Source organism: Phyllobates terribilis, unplaced genomic scaffold (genome assembly GCF_046119375.1).
Source record: "Phyllobates terribilis strain yellow unplaced genomic scaffold, ASM4611937v1 Scaffold_1__5_contigs__length_1240528914, whole genome shotgun sequence".
NCBI lineage: Eukaryota > Metazoa > Chordata > Amphibia > Anura > Dendrobatidae > Phyllobates > Phyllobates terribilis.
Genome location: NW_027362761.1, coordinates 112,029,866 through 112,047,706, shown reverse-complemented (window position 1 = coordinate 112,047,706; position 17,841 = coordinate 112,029,866). Strand labels below are relative to the sequence as shown.

The 17,841-nt window shown below is 40.8% G+C and overlaps 1 protein-coding gene across 2 annotated transcripts in view; it reads right to left on the bottom strand.

The window, feature by feature from the left end:
- The window catches only part of FOCAD (focadhesin), a 272,768-nt gene that overhangs the window by 52,117 nt on the left and 202,810 nt on the right, over positions 1 to 17,841 (bottom strand). For both annotated transcript variants that reach the window (XM_073666136.1, XM_073666149.1), the window contains exons 25-26: positions 13,495 to 13,603; positions 9,473 to 9,589 (exon numbers count right to left, since the gene is read on the bottom strand). In XM_073666136.1, coding sequence (XP_073522237.1) covers positions 9,473 to 9,589; positions 13,495 to 13,603 — 226 coding nt within the window. The remainder of the gene's footprint in view (positions 1 to 9,472; positions 9,590 to 13,494; positions 13,604 to 17,841) is intronic.

Sequence of the window (17,841 nt, the reverse complement as noted above, 5' to 3'; positions counted from 1 at the left end):
ATCCTTACATACGATATCACACATAGCCTTACATACGATATCACACATAGCCTTACATACGATATCACACATATCCTTACATACAATATCACACATAGCCTTACATACGATATCACACATAGCCATACATACGATATCACACATATCCTTACATACAGTTATATGAAAAAGTTTGGGCACCCCTATTAATCTTAAGCTTATTGTTTTATAAAAATTGGTGTTTTTGCAACAGTTATTTCAGTTTGATATATGTAATAACTGTTGGACACAGTAATGTTTCGGCCTTGAAATGAGGTTTATTGTACTAACAGAAAATGTGCAATATTAAGTAGATCCTCCTTTTGCAAAAATAACAGCCTCTAGTCGCTTCCTGTAGCTTTTAATGAGTTCCTGGATCCTGGATGAAGGTATTTTTGACCATTCCTCTTTACAAAACAATTACAGTTCAGTTAAGTTTGATGGTCGCCGAGCATGGACAGCCCTCTTCAAATGATCCCACAGATGTTCAATGATATTCAGGTCTGGGGACTGGGATGGCCATTCCAGAACATTGTAATTGTTCCTCTGCATGAATGCCTGAGTAGATTTGGAGCGGTGTTTTGGATCATTGTCTTGCTGAAAGATCCATCCCCTGCGTAACTTCAACTTTATCACTGATTCTTGAACATTATTGTCAAGAATCTGCTGATACTGAGTGGAATCCATGCGTCCCTCAACTTTAACAAGATGCCCGGTGCCGGCATTGGCCACACAGCCCCAAAGCATGATGGAACCTCCATCAAATTTTACTGTGGGTAGCAAGTGTTTTTCTTGGAATGCTGTGTTTTTTTGCCGCCATGCATAAAGCCTTTTTGTATGACCAAACAACTCAATCTTGGTTTCATCAGTCCACAGGACCTTCTTCCAAAAAGAAATTGGCTTCTCCAAATGTGCTTTTGCATATCTCAGCCGACTCTGTTTGTGGCGTGCTTGCAGAAACGGCTTCTTTCGCATCACTCTCCCATACAGCTTCTCCTTGTGCAAAGTGCGTTGTATAGTTGACCGATGCACAGTGACACCATCTGCAGCAAGTTGATGCTGCAGCTCTCTGGAGGTAGTCTGAGGATTGTCCTTGACTGATCTCACCATTCTTCTTCTCTGCCTTTCTGATGTTTTTCTTGGCCTGCCACTTCTGGCCTTAACAAGAACTGTCCCTGTGTTCTTCCATTTCCTTACTATGTTACTCACAGTGGAAACGGACAGGTTAAATCTCTGAGACAGCTTTTTGTATCCTTCCCCTGAACAACTATGTTGAATAATCTTTGTTTTCAGATCATTTGACAGTTGTTTTGAGGAGCCCATGATGCCACTCTTCAGAGGAGATTCAAACAGGAGAACAACTTGCAAGTGGCCACTTTAAGTAGCTTTTCTCATGATTGCATACACCTGGCTCTGAAGTTCAAAGCTCAATGAGGTTACAAAACCAAAAAAAGTGCTTTAGTAAGTCAGTAAAAAGTAGGTAGGAGTATTTAAAACAAGAAAATGATAAGGGTGCCCATACTTATGCACCTGTCAAATTTTGTTTGAATGCAGATTGCACATTTTCTGTTAATACAATAAACCTCATTTCAAGGCAGAAACATTACTGTGTCCAACAGTTATTACATATATCAAACTGAAATAGCTGTTGCAAAAACACCAATTTTTATAAAACATTAAGCTTAAGATTAATAGGGGTGCCCAAACTTTTTCATATAACTGTACAGTCATGGCCAAAAGTTTTGAGAATGACACAAAAATTATATTGTCACATGATCTGCTGGCCTCTGGTTTTTATTAGTGTCTGTCTGATGTTTATATCACATACAGAAATATAATTGCAATCATATTATGAGTACCAATAGGTTATATTGACAGTTAGAATGAGTTAAAGCAGCAAGTCAATATTTGCAGTGTTGCCCCTTCTTCTTCAAGACCTCAGTAATTCTCCCTGGCATGCTCTCAATCAACTTTTGGACCAAATCCTGACTGATAGCAGTCCATTCTTGCATAATCAATGCTTACATTTTGCCAGAATTTGTTGGTTTTTGTTTGTCCACCAGTCTCTTGATGATTGACCACAAGTTCTCAATGGGATTAAGATCTGGGGAGTTTCCAGGCCATGGACCCAAAATCTCTATGTTTTGTTTCATGAGCCATTTAGTTATCACCTTTGCTTTATGGCAAGGTGCTCCATCATGCTGGAAAAGGCATTGTTGGGCGCCAAACTGCTCTTGGACGGTTGGGAGAAGTTGCTATTGGAGGACATTCTGGTACCATTCTTTATTCATGGCTGTGTTTTTAGGCAAGACTGAGTGAGCGAGCTGATTCCCTTGGCTGAGAAGCAACCCCACACATGAATGGTTTCAGGATGTTTTACAGTTGGCATGAGACAAGACTGGTGGTAGCGCTCACCTCTTCTTCTCCGAATAAGCTGTTTTCCAGATGTCCCAAACAATCGAAAAGGGGATTCATCAGAGAAAATGACTTTGCCCCAGTCCTCAGCAGTCCACTCCCTGTACCTTTTGCAGAATATCAGTCGGTCCCTGATGTTTTTTCTGGAGAGAAGTGGCTTCTTTGCTGCCCTCCTTGAAACCAGCCCTTGCTCAAAGAGTCTCCGCCTCACAGTGCGTGCAGAAACACTCACACCAGCCTGCTGCCATTCCTGAGCAAGCTCAGCACTGCTGGTAGTCCGATCCCGCAGCTGAAACAGTTTTAAGATACGGTCCTGGCGCTTGCTGGTCTTTCTTGGGCGCCCTGGAGCCTTTTTGACAACAATGGAAGCTCTCTCCTTGAAGTTCTTGATGATGCGATAGATTGTTGACTGAGGTGCAATCTTTGTAGCTGCGATACTCTTCCCTGTTAGGCCATTTTTGTGCAGTGCAATGATGGCTGCACGTGTTTCTTTAGAGATAACCATGGTTAACTGAAGAGAAACAATGATACCAAGAACCAGCCTCCTTTTAAAGTGTCCAGTGATGTCATTCTTACTTAATCATGACTGATTGATCGCCAGCCCTGTCCTCATCAACACCCACACCTGTGTTAATGGATCAATCACTAAAACGATGTTAGCTGCTCCTTTTAAGGCAGGACTGCAATGATGTTGAAATGTGTTTTGGGGGTTAAAGTTCATTTTCTGGGCAAATATTGACTTTGCAAGTACAGTAATTGCTGTTAAGCTGATCACTCTTTGACATTCAGGAGTATATGCAAATTGCCATTACAAAAAATGAAGCAGTAAACTTTGGAAAAATTACTATTTGTCTCATTCTCAATACTTTTGGCCATGACTGTATGCTATCACACATATCCTTACATACAATATCACACATAGCCTTACATAAGATATCACACATAGCCTTACATAAGATATCACACATATCCTTACATACGATATCACACATAGCCTTACATAAGATATCACACATAGCCTTACATACGATATCACACATAGCCTTACATACGATATCACACATAGCCTTACATACGATATCACACATAGCCTTACATACGATATCACACATATCCTTACATACGATATCACACATATCCTTACATACGATATCACACATAGCCTTACATACGATATCACACATAGCCTTACATACGATATCACACATATCCTTACATACGATATCACACATAGCCTTACATACGATATCACACATAGCCTTACATACAATATCACACATATCCTTACATACGATATCACACATAGCCTTACATACGATATCACACATAGCCTTACATACAGTTATATGAAAAAGTTTGGGCACCCCTATTAATCTTAAGCTTATTGTTTTATAAAAATTGGTGTTTTTGCAACAGTTATTTCAGTTTGATATATGTAATAACTGTTGGACACAGTAATGTTTCTGCCTTGAAATGAGGTTTATTGTACTAACAGAAAATGTGCAATATTAAGTAGATCCTCCTTTTGCAAAAATAACAGCCTCTAGTCGCTTCCTGTAGCTTTTAATGAGTTCCTGGATCCTGGATGAAGGTATTTTTGACCATTCCTCTTTACAAAACAATTACAGTTCAGTTAAGTTTGATGGTCGCCGAGCATGGACAGCCCTCTTCAAATGATCCCACAGATGTTCAATGATATTCAGGTTTGGGGACTGGGATGGCCATTCCAGAACATTGTAATTGTTCCTCTGCATTAATGCCTGAGTAGATTTGGAGCGGTGTTTTGGATCATTGTCTTGCTGAAAGATCCATCCCCTGCGTAACTTCAACTTTATCACTGATTCTTGAACATTATTGTCAAGAATCTGCTGATACTGAGTGGAATCCATGCGTCCCTCAACTTTAACAAGATGCCCGGTGCCGGCATTGGCCACACAGCCCCAAAGCATGATGGAACCTCCATCAAATTTTACTGTGGGTAGCAAGTGTTTTTCTTGGAATGCTGTGTTTTTTTGCCGCCATGCATAACGCCTTTTTGTATGACCAAACAACTCAATCTTGGTTTCATCAGTCCACAGGACCTTCTTCCAAAAAGAAATTGGCTTCTCCAAATGTGCTTTTGCATACCTCAGCCGACTCTGTTTGTGGTGTGCTTGCAGAAACGGCTTCTTTCGCATCACTCTCCCATACAGCTTCTCCTTGTGCAAAGTGCGTTGTATAGTTGACCGATGCACAGTGACACCATCTGCAGCAAGTTGATGCTGCAGCTCTCTGGAGGTAGTCTGAGGATTGTCCTTGACTGATCTCACCATTCTTCTTCTCTGCCTTTCTGATGTTTTTCTTGGCCTGCCACTTCTGGCCTTAACAAGAACTGTCCCTGTGTTCTTCCATTTCCTTACTATGTTCCTCACAGTGGAAACTGACAGGTTAAATCTCTGAGACAGCTTTTTGTATCCTTCCCCTGAACAACTATGTTGAATAATCTTTGTTTTCAGATCATTTGACAGTTGTTTTGAGGAGCCCATGATGCCACTCTTCAGAGGAGATTCAAACAGGAGAACAACTTGCAAGTGGCCACTTTAAGTAGCTTTTCTCATGATTGCATACACCTGGCTCTGAAGTTCAAAGCTCAATCAGGTTACAAAACCAAAAAAAGTGCTTTAGTAAGTCAGTAAAAAGTAGGTAGGAGTATTTAAAACAAGAAAATGATAAGGGTGCCCATACTTATGCACCTGTCAAATTTTGTTTGAATGCAGATTGCACATTTTCTGTTAGTACAATAAACCTCATTTCAAGGCAGAAACATTACTGTGTCCAACAGTTATTACATATATCAAACTGAAATAGCTGTTGCAAAAACACCAATTTTTATAAAACATTAAGCTTAAGATTAATAGGGGTGCCCAAACTTTTTCATATAACTGTACAGTCATGGCCAAAAGTTTTGAGAATGACACAAAAATTATATTTTCACATGATCTGCTGGCCTCTGGTTTTTATTAGTGTCTGTCTGATGTTTATATCACATACAGAAATATAATTGCAATCATATTATGAGTACCAATAGGTTATATTGACAGTTAGAATGAGTTAATGCAGCAAGTCAATATTTGCAGTGTTGCCCCTTCTTCTTCAAGACCTCTGTAATTCTCCCTGGCATGCTCTCAATCAACTTTTGGACCAAATCCTGACTGATAGCAGTCCATTCTTGCATAATCAATGCTTACATTTTGCCAGAATTTGTTGGTTTTTGTTTGTCCACCCGTCTCTTGATGATTGACCACAAGTTCTCAATGGGATTAAGATCTGGGGAGTTTCCAGGCCATGGACCCAAAATCTCTATGTTTTGTTCCATGAGCCATTTAGTTATCACCTTTGCTTTATGGCAAGGTGCTCCATCATGCTGGAAAAGGCATTGTTGGGCGCCAAACTGCTCTTGGACGGTTGGGAGAAGTTGCTATTGGAGGACATTCTGGTACCATTCTTTATTCATGGCTGTGTTTTTAGGCAAGACTGAGTGAGCGAGCTGATTCCCTTGGCTGAGAAGCAACCCCACACATGAATGGTTTCAGGATGTTTTACAGTTGGCATGAGACAAGACTGGTGGTAGCGCTCACCTCTTCTTCTCCGAATAAGCTGTTTTCCAGATGTCCCAAACAATCGAAAAGGGGATTCATCAGAGAAAATGACTTTGCCCCAGTCCTCAGCAGTCCACTCCCTGTACCTTTTGCAGAATATCAGTCGGTCCCTGATGTTTTTTCTGGAGAGAAGTGGCTTCTTTGCTGCCCTCCTTGAAACCAGCCCTTGCTCAAAGAGTCTACGCCTCACAGTGCGTGCAGAAGCACTCACACCAGCCTGCTGCCAGTCCTGAGCAAGCTCAGCACTGCTGGTAGTCCGATCCCGCAGCTGAAACAGTTTTAAGATACGGTCCTGGCGCTTGCTGGTCTTTCTTGGGCGCCCTGGAGCCTTTTTGACAACAATGGAAGCTCTCTCCTTGAAGTTCTTGATGATGCGATAGATTGTTGACTGAGGTGCAATCTTTGTAGCTGCGATACTCTTCTCTGTTAGGCCATTTTTGTGCAGTGCAATGATGGCTGAACATGTTTCTTTAGAGATAACCATGGTTAACTGAAGAGAAACAATGATACCAAGAACCAGCCTCCTTTTAAAGTGTCCAGTGATGTCATTCTTACTTAATCATGACTGATTGATCGCCAGCCCTGTCCTCATCAACACCCACACCTGTGTTAATGGATCAATCACTAAAAAAATGTTAGCTGCTCCTTTTAAGGCAGGACTGCAATGATGCTGAAATGTGTTTTGGGGGTTAAAGTTCATTTTCTGGGCAAATATTGACTTTGCAAGTACAGTAATTGCTGTTAAGCTGATCACTCTTTGACATTCAGGAGTATATGCAAATTGCCATTACAAAAAATGAAGCAGTAAACTTTGGAAAAATTACTATTTGTCTCATTCTCAATACTTTTGGCCATGACTGTATGCTATCACACATAGCCTTACATACGATATCACACATATCCTTACATACAATATCACACATATCCTTACATACAATATCACACATATCCTTACATACGATATCACACATATCCTTACATACGATATCACACATATCCTTACATACAATATCACACATATCCTTACATATGATATCACACATATCCTTACATATATCACACATATCCTTACATATGATATCACACATATCCTTACATACGATATCACACATATCCTTGCATATGATATCACACATAACCTTACATGCAATATCACACATATTCTTACATACAATATCACACATAGCCTTACATACGCTATCACACATAGCCTTACATACAATATCACACATATCCTTACATACGCTATCACACATATCCTTACATATGATATCAACCATATCATTACATACGATATCACACATAGCCTTACATACGATATCTCACATATCCTTACATACGATATCACACATATCCTTACAATATATTACACATAATCTTGAATATGATATCACATATAACCTTACATGAAATATCACACATATCCTTACCATATGATATCACACATATCCTTACATATGATATATCATACATATTCTTACATATGATATCGCACATAGCCTTACATAAAGTATCACACATAGCATGACATATGGTATCACACAAATCCTTATGTATGATAATCACACATGGCCTTACATATAATATTGCACATAGCCTGACTTACAATAACAAACATAGCCTTACATACAATATCACACATTTCCTTACATATGATATTACACATAGCGCTACATACAAAATCATAAATATCCTTACATATGATATCACACATAGCCTTACATGCAATATCATACATATCCTTACATATGATGTTACAAATATCCTTACATATGATATCTTATGTAAGGTCTTAGTTACTTCATGGAGATTAACTGCAAAGAAATATGTTGCAGGGAACAATGTAACATAGGAATAAATGTAACATAGGAATAAATCTGCCGACTGCATGGAATATAACCCTCTTGGTGCTCGGTGTTTTGATGTATTTGAAGCAATGTATCCTGGGACTTGTCTTTCTTGTTATTTATGTCTTGGTATCGTTCATTAAAATGAATTAACCCCCTATAGGAAACAAGCCATCTGCTACTACGTTCTCCCACCAGGGCCTAATGGAAAGCTGCCAGCTCATTTTCTACAAACCAAACTTCACGACTTGGCAGGGAATCAGGTTAGGTGTCAGAGGTAGAGTAGAAGTTTTTATAAATATAATTGATGGCTAGCAAATTGGAAGGGGAAAAAAGCCTTTAGTGCTGTTTTGTGAATGAAAATAAATTAAATATGTATGATTATGATTATTGATATGTAATGATAGACATGTAATCAGAAGCCGATAAAAAACAAGAACAGACATGTCAGTAGACACACATCCGTCTCTTTATGCATATATGATTATATTTGTTTCATATATTAGCCTTTCGGGCAGACTTTTGGGATGTAGAACAATCATTTAAACTTTATGTACTTTGCAATGACTGTGTGATAATCCAGAATAACAGATATCGCACAGCTATTGCGTGCCGTTAAAGGAAATCTGTCACCCCCTGGCACTTATCTGACCTCTAATATGGGCATAAAGGTGATAGAAATGTGAATCTATACCTACCTGTATGGCCCATATTAGAGGTCTTATTGCTGTGAAATGTCTGTTTATTCATTCTGGTTTCTGATGTGTTCCCGTACCGGGGCCTGCAAGAAATCCCGCCTACAGTTTTAATTAATTGTTTCCCCCCTCTCCTGTGACGTGCAGTCGCTTCGGCCAGATCCCGCGCCTGCGCACTTCTTCTTGCCACCTATGTATCATTGTAGAGCAGGGATCTTGTGCGCAGCCGCTGGCGAGTCACTCTGACTTCCCGGCACCTAAACTTGGCTATACACAAGCAATAGCCATCGGCAAATTAGGGTCCTTTTTATGTAGTATTAGTAACCAAAATAGGACATCTACTTGCCTGTATATTTTTGCTTGAAGTGCCTAGTAAAAAAAAATTGCATCTAATTGGGAAAGGAGACAAGGCTATCCCAATGCTATGTAGCCATTTGGAGAGCTGCAGGCCATTACAATGACTGTTTTGTGGCATTTAGGCCATAAATGTGTGATTGATATGGATTCCACACCTATCCATCTCATGCCTCTCTTGCACAGCCCTCTTTATTAACCTCAATGGGGACATCTGAAAACAGCCAATCAAACCATGCTCAGCTGTTTTTGGAACACCAATAGAAATTAATAGAAAGGATCATATACAGTGGCCAACTTTCCATACACAGCAGCCATGAGACAAAGGTGGAACCTGCTTGGATAAGATGGGAATAATCCTTTAAAATATAAGTGGGAAAACATATAAAAGACTGGCTACTAACAATAAATGAGACAATTCAAAACTTTGGACAAACCCCAAGCCTGCACTGTAAATGTAGAAACAATGTAAAATCTAATATACAAACCTTTCCATCAAACTTACATGTTGGAACCAAGGAAAGATTCGGCCCTTGGGATGGTATTGACTGCTGACAATACTCAGCAGGGTATCAAGCACCATAACTAGCCATGCGCTGGTCGGCAAAATATCAGGACCAATCTACAGGAAGAGAATCAGAAAAATTCAGAGAATATTACAAATGTACACACATTATATTGGGCAATCTTTAGTGAAACCTTTGGGCTGTGCAGAAAAACATTTCCAAAACTTTTCCCAGAATACTATACATGTGCAAAACACGTTCATCATTTCCCCAAATAGTGATTTTGGCACAACCTGAAGTTGAGCAAAAAAATTGTGACTCTTGGTGTTTTCACAATAGTTTCTCCCAACTGTGCCAAAATGGGTGAAGCTGGGGCGGGATGAGGGTGTGACACCACAGCTTGTCTAATCCATGACGAGCTGTGGAGTTCCCAAAGCTAGAAATCTTACTCCAGTCAGGGATGGAGATGGACGCCATACTTTCCATTTTCTTTAATTCCCTACTTTAGCACTACTGTTAACCACAATGCAACCAGGGATGCTGGGAGGTGACATGGTAGGATCTGTCGGCAGTGGAGAGCATGGAAGCTATCAGCATTGCGTTCTCAATCTGAAGATATAGCTGACCAGCAAAATATAGGCAACTCTTTTCTCTGCCAGATTAACAAGACTGTGTGTTACAGAAGCTTGAAGAACACTATGGAGTCCAATAAGTTTTTGAAGACTGTTGACTTTTTATATTCTCATTTACCCTTGTGACATCTGCCAAATATTTACAATGGATGTGAGCACATGGGAGCTGTGCCCACTACATAAAACATTGATGCCGGCTGTGTTATACAGGCAGCACCCAAGAGTAACTGCTGCATTTGGAGTGAGCTCTAACTGCACAAGTTTAACCTCTTAGATGCCACTGTCAATCATGATAACGGCTTAAAAGAAGTTAAGATCGGAGGTATGGCACTTCCAACTCAATTACAGGTTGCTAGTGGGTTCTCATGGCAGCAGGGGACATACTGAAGGCCTGTGTATGTGTTATGTTACTGCATTGATGAAGCCCAGCCGGTGGCTAGGCTTCACTATAGGAGATTGTCTATTTTAGTACATTATGCAATAATGAATGCCTGTGGATGACAATTGTGCGATCCTGAGGACCAGTTAAAGGGTGGTATTTGTGAGTATCTGTGCTTTAAACAAGTCCTATACAACTGCAGTCAAATGTCCGGTGTATACCGGAGCTTTGGAGAGAGCTGGTGAAGTCATTTAAGCTAGCCGTGAGGCTGGTCTTTTGCCATGTATGATCAATGCCTTATTATGAATTAACACATCTACTTTCACTAATATTCATAACACTGAAAAGCTGCTGCATATATTTGTGGCTGAGAAACAGTGCAGCATATTCCCATTAATATAAAAAACATAAAATACATAACATCTTACATACCCCCTTCCTTTCCTTCAAAAATAAAAAATAGAAAATTGACAAAATCATTGTTTCTTTGTTGCTTTACTTCCCACAATAAAAAGGCATATAGACAGATCAAAAAGTTGCGTGGATCACAAAATGACACCGATAAAAACTACAGCCTTTACTGCAAAAACAACAAGCCCTTATACAGCTCTATCTACCAAAAAAATACAAGCTATGCTTCACAGAATATGGAAATATTTTTTTATACTGAAAAAAAAAAATTATATGAATTTGATATAATCATACTGACCAGTGCAACCAAGTTACTAGATAATGAAAAAGAAAACCTAAAACCGAAAAACAACAGTGAAATGAAGCATTTTTCTTCAAGTTTCTTCTTTATCATATGGCATAGTGGATTCAAAACTACGACTCGTCCCGCAAAAAATAAGTCCTCATACAACTATGCCGATAGAAAAATAAAAATTATATGAATCTTAAAGGTCAAGGAGCAAAAAATGAAAGTGAAGAAAACCAAATAGTTAGTTTAGTGTCCCTTTAAGATTCTATAAAGTTTTGTACATGCCATCTAATTCACTAATTCATGTCATTTATACCACACAACACACGTATGGGATATTTTAATTGCTGACATTACGGTTCTGGAGTATAAAGATTTCTGTATTTATTTTTTTTTAATTAACTGCAGCATGTAATGACTTTTATTGCAGAACAGTACAGCGCGTTATGAAAAAAAATTAATTACAACTATACAACCAAAAGTGTCATTTTATTATACCGCATGCTGGCAACTCATACTGTCAGAATACAGTGCATCTTCACGCTGCCATGTGCTAACAAAATCAGCTCCTAGCCAAGCAAGTCTCAAGGTTAGGGCTTATTCAAGAGTCAGTTTTCCACACATTTCACTTGTACCTATGATAGTCTAGGGGGTAATTCACATTTCTGATTTTTTCCTTGGACCAAGTGGTCCACACAAAAGCAAGGAGGCACGTATGACATTGATCGCAATGTTGGATCAAACTTACCAATGTAAGTCTATGGATCCATGGAGAAAATCAGACAACACTCAGATCTCATCCATATGTGGTCTGTTTTTCACAAATTTTTTGTTAGTAGAAGCTTGAGAAACCTCAAACTTTTTCCCTCATCTGAGAAAAAATAAAGAAACACTGACCAAACTCTGATGGTAAAAACTGAGACGCTGACCAAACTCTGAAGGTAAAAACTGAGACGCTGACCAAACTCTGATGGTAAAAACTGAGACGCTGACCAAACTCTGATGGTAAAAACTGAGACGCTGACCAAACTCTGATGGTAAAAACTGAGACGCTGACCAAACTCTGATGGTAAAAACTGAGACGCTGACCAAACTCTGATGGTAAAAACTGAGACGCTGACCAAACTCTGAAGGTAAAAACGGAGACGCTGACCAAACTCTGAAGGTAAAAACGGAGACGCTGACCAAACTCTGATGGTAAAAACGGAGACGCTGACCAAACTCTGATGGTAAAAACTGAGACGCTGACCAAACTCTGATGGTAAAAACTGAGACGCTGACCAAACTCTGATGGTAAAAACTGAGACGCTGACCAAACTCTGAAGGTAAAAACTGAGACGCTGACCAAACTCGGATGGTAAAAATGGAGACGCTGACCAAACTCTGATGGTAAAAACGGAGACGCTGACCAAACTCTGATGGTAAAAACGGAGACGCTGACCAAACTCTGATGGTAAAAACTGAGACGCTGACCAAACTCTGATGGTAAAAACTGAGACGCTGACCAAACTCTGATGGTAAAAACTGAGACGCTGACCAAAATCTGATGGTAAAAACTGAGACGCTGACCAAACTCTGATGGTAAAAACTGAGACGCTGACCAAACTCTGATGGTAAAAACTGAGACGCTGACCAAACTCTGATGGTAAAAACTGAGACGCTGACCAAACTCTGAAGGTAAAAACTGAGACGCTGACCAAACTCTGATGGTAAAAACTGAGACGCTGACCAAACTCTGATGACACTGATCAAAAACACTGATGAAACTTGGAAAGTTTTTGCATATGAAAAACATCACTGATGTCTGAATGTGCCCTTAAAGGGAATCTGTCAGCAGATTTTTGCCATGTAATCTTAGAGCTTCATGATATAGGGGCAGAGACCCTGATTCCAGGGATGTATCATTTACTGGACTGCTTGGTGTAGTTTGGATACAATCCCTGTTTTCTCTGTTGTAGATGTAGCAGTGGTCAGAATGCTAAACTGTGTTTAACCCCACCCACACCACTGAGTGGCAGCTTCTGGTGTTCACTGTGAATTGTCGGCAAGTGGTAGGGGCGGGGTAACACAGATTAGCCAGACTGGCCTGCATGCAAGACCTTGTCCGACAGGGATAATCTCCTGCTGATAAAACACTAATTGTATTCAAATTACAGCAAGCTACTGAGCAAGCAACACATCCCTGGAATCAGGCTCTCTGCTCCTACATTATGCTGCTCTCAGACTAAATAGCATAAAGGTACTGACAGATTCCCTTTAAGGAGTTAAAAAAAATTAACTACACAAATACTTATACAGAAAGAGACGCACCTCGGGGGCACCTTCAGTTTCTGAAGGAAGGCTGCTTTCATATTTAGATACAGCAACTGCTAATCCAGTAAGTGCCAAGAGAGCATTCCCCTTCACCACAGGGCTGTCTCTGCAAAGAGACAAGAAGCAAAATTAGAACATATGATCGGTATATGTTTTAGTAGACTTCTGTTTTCCTAGTCACACAGGACTTAATTATAGACTCTAATCTTACAGACACTAATGTACTGTAAATCTGTATACCAAAAAAACATACCTGAGAAAACAAAATCTAAAAGTCAAATCAAGTTTATCCACATCTACATTATCAGCATCTGGAGGACATAACGACTCTCCTAAAAGAGACTGGAGTCTTACAGGCCATGCTCCATGGGAGAAAAGTATGCAAATTAGCTCTCTCACAGAACAAAAGAAAGTGTTTTACAAGTATCACCTAGGAGAGGTGGCTACCATATACAGTACAGACCAAAAGTTTGGACACACCTCATTTAAAGATTTTTCTGTATTTTCGTGACTTTGAAAATTGTACATTCATACTGAAGGCATCAAAACTATGAATTAACACATGTGGAATTATATACTTAACAAAAAAGTGTGAAACAACTGAAAATATGTCTTATATTCTAGGTTCTTCAAAGTAGCCACCTTTTGCTTTGATGACTGCTTTGCACACTCTTGGCATTCTCTTGATGAGCTCCAAGAGGTAGTCACCGGAAATGGTTTTCACTTCACAGGTGTGCCCTGTCAGGTTTAATAAGTGGGATTTCTTGCCTTATAAATGGGGATGGGACCATCAATTGTGTTGTGCAGAAGTCAGGAGGATACACAGCTGATAGTCCTACTGAATAGACTGTTAGAATTTGTATTATGGCAAGAAAAAAGCAGCTAAATAAAGAAAAACGAGTGGCCATCATTACTTTAAGAAATGAAGGTCAGTCAGTGCGAAAAATTGGGAAAACTTTGAAAGTGTCCCCAAGTGCAGTTGCAAAAACCATCAAGCGCTACAAAGAAACTCACATGAGGACCGCCACAGGAAAGGAAGACCAAGAGTCACCTCTGCTTCTGAGGATAAGTTTATCCGAGTCACCAGCCTCAGAAATCGCAGGTTAACTCAGCCCAGATTAGAGACCAGGTCAATGCCACACAGAGTTCTAGCAGCAGGCACATCTCTACAACAACTGTTAAGAGGAGACTTTGTGCATCAGGTCTTCATGGTAAAATAACTGCTAGGAAACCACTGCTAAGGACAAGCAACAAGCAGAAGAGACTTGTTTGGGCTAAAGAACACAAGGAATGGACATTAGACCAGTGGAAATCTGTGCTTTGGTCTGATGAGTCCAAATTTGAGATCTTTGGTTCCAACCACAGTGTCTTTGTGCAACGCAGAAAAGGTGAACGGATGGACTCTACATGCCTAGTTCCCACTGTGAAGCATGGAGGAGGAGGTGTGATGGTGTGGGGGTGTTTTGCTGGTGACACTGTTGGGAATTTATTCAAAATTGAAGGCATACTGAACCAGCATGGCTACCACAGCATCTTGCAGCGGCATGCTATTCCATCCGGTTTGCGTTTAGTTGGACCATCATTTATTTTTCAACAGGACAAGGACCCCAAACACACCTCCAGGCTGTGTAAGGGCTATTTGACCAAGAAGGAGAGTGATGGGGTGCTATGCCAGATGACCTGGCCTCCACAGTCACCAGACCTGAACCCAATCGAGATGGTTTGGGGTGAGCTGGACTGCAGAGTGAAGGCAAAAGGGCCAACAAGTGCTAAGCATCTCTGGGAACTCCTTCAAGATTGTTGGAAGACCATTTCCGGTGACTACCTCTTGAAGCTCATCAAGACAATGCCAAGAGTGTGCAAAGCAGTCATCAAAGCAAAAGGTGGCTACTTTGAAGAACCTAGAATATAAGACACATTTTCAGTTGTTTCACACTTTTTTGTTAAGTATATAATTCCACATGTGTTAATTCATAGTTTTGATGCCTTCAGTGTGAATGTACAATTTTTAAAGTCATGAAAATACAGAAAAATCTTTAAATGAGAAGGTGTGTCCAAACTTTTGGTCTGTACTGTAGGTCAATGTCCAAGCCTTCAACAAGCCTTCCTACATGGCCAGGGATAAATGCCAAGCCAGAAACTCATCTATAAATAGCTCATCATCAGTGACCAATACTTCCCCCACGTTATATCAAGGGAAAATTGCCATTTCAGAGAGTAAAAGAACTTGAACTCTAGTGCAACCTATTGGAATTCAGATATCTTGATTTGCACGGAGGAGGGGAAACACCCCGAAACACGTGTCTGTAACTTGAGATTCTGGTTTGGCTTTTATCCTAAGTCATGTGACAAGACTCGTTAAAGGGTCGATAGTGAGTTATTCATATTGCTATTGCTACTTTCAATAGGTGGCACTAGAATTCAAGTCCTCTTCCTCTCTGAAGAGGCAATTTGCATATTTAATTTTCTAGAGAAGCATGCATGGCTTATAAGTCTCCTTACTTTGGCAAGTTATCCCAAGGGTATCGCACTCAGCCAGCCAGACTCTGTGCTACAGAACACTACAGAGCAGATTGTCTGTAGAGGAGTTTCTAGCTAGGCATTTATCCCTGGTCATGTTGATGTTGTAAATCTTGTGGAAATAAATACACTCCTCAAAAATATAAAGGGAACACTCAAATAACACATCCTAGATCTGAATGAATGAAATATTCTCATTGATTACTTTGTTCTGTACAAAGTTGAATGTGCTGACAACAGAATCACACAAAAATCATCAATGGAAATCAAATTTATTAACCAATGGAGGCCTGGATTTGGAGTCACCCCCAAAATTAAAGTGGAAAAACATACTACAGACTGATCCAACTTTGATGTACTGTCCTTAAAACAAGTCAAAATGAGGCTCAGTATTGTGTGTGGCCTCCACGTGCCTGTATGACCTCCCTACAACGCCTGGGCATGCTCCTGATGAGGTTGCGGATGGTCTCCTGTGGGATCTCCTCCCAGACCAGGCCTAAAGCATCCGCCAACTCCTGGACAGTCTGTGGTGCAACGTGACGTTGGTGGATGGAGCGAGACATGATGTCCCAGATGTGTTCAATCGTATTCAGGTCTGGGGAAAGGGCGGGCCAGTCCATAGCTTCAATGCCTTCATCTCGCAGGAACTGCTGACACACTCCAGCCACATGAGGTCTGGCATTGTCCTGCATTAGGAGGAACCCAGGGCCAACTGCACCAGCATATGGTCTCACAAGGGGTCTGAGGATCTCATCTCAGTACCTAATGGCAGTCAGGCTACCTCTGGCGAGAACAAGGAGGGCTGTGCAGCCCTCCAAAGAAATGCCACCCCACACCATTACTGACCCAATGCCAAACCGGTCATGCTGAAGGATGTTGCAGGCAGCAGATCGCTCTCCACAGCATCTCCAGACTCTGTCACGTCTGTCACATGTGCTCAGTGTGAACCTGCTTTCATCTGTGAAGAGCACAGGGCGCCAGTGGCGACTTTGCCAATCCTGGTCTTCTTTGGCAAATGCAAAGCATTCTGCATGGTGTTGGGCTGTGAGCACAACCCCATCTGTAGACGTCGGGCCCTCATACCACCCTCATGGAGTGGGTTTCTAACAGTTTGTGCAGACACATACACATTTGTGGCCTGCTGGAGGTCATTTTGCAGGGCTCTGGCAGTGCTCCTCCTGTTCCTCCTTGCACAAAGACGGAGGTAGTGGTCCTGCTGCTGGGTTGTTGCCCTCCTATGGCTCCCTCCACATCTCCTGGTAGCGCCTCCAGCCTCTGGACACTGTGCTGACAGACACAGCTACCCTTTTAGCCACAGCTCGCATTGATGTGCCATCCTGGATGAACTGCACTACCTGAGCAACTTCTGTGGGTTGTATTGTAGACACCGCCTCCTGCTACTGTACCTCTAGGGGTGAGAGCAATGGCAAAATGAAAAAGTGACCAAAACAACAATCAAAAAGGATGAGAACAGAGAAATGGTCTGTGGTCACCACCTGCAGAACCACTCCTTTATAGTGGTTGTTCTGCTAATTGCCTATCATTTCTACCAGTTGTCTGTTCCATTTGCACAACAGTAGGAGAAATTGATTCACAATCAGTGTTGCTTCATAACTGGACAGGTAGATTTCACAGAAGTGTTATTGACTTGGAGTTACATTGTGTTGTTTAAGTGTTCCCTTTATTTTTTTTGAGCAGTGTATATTGATATAGCAGGCCCTTCAAAGGACCAAGATTGTATCAGTACATGTCTTTCAAAAGAGAAAGGATTAAAAGGGGTTTTCCCCTTACAGAAAATCATGGTTCTGGGAGCAGTTTGTTTTC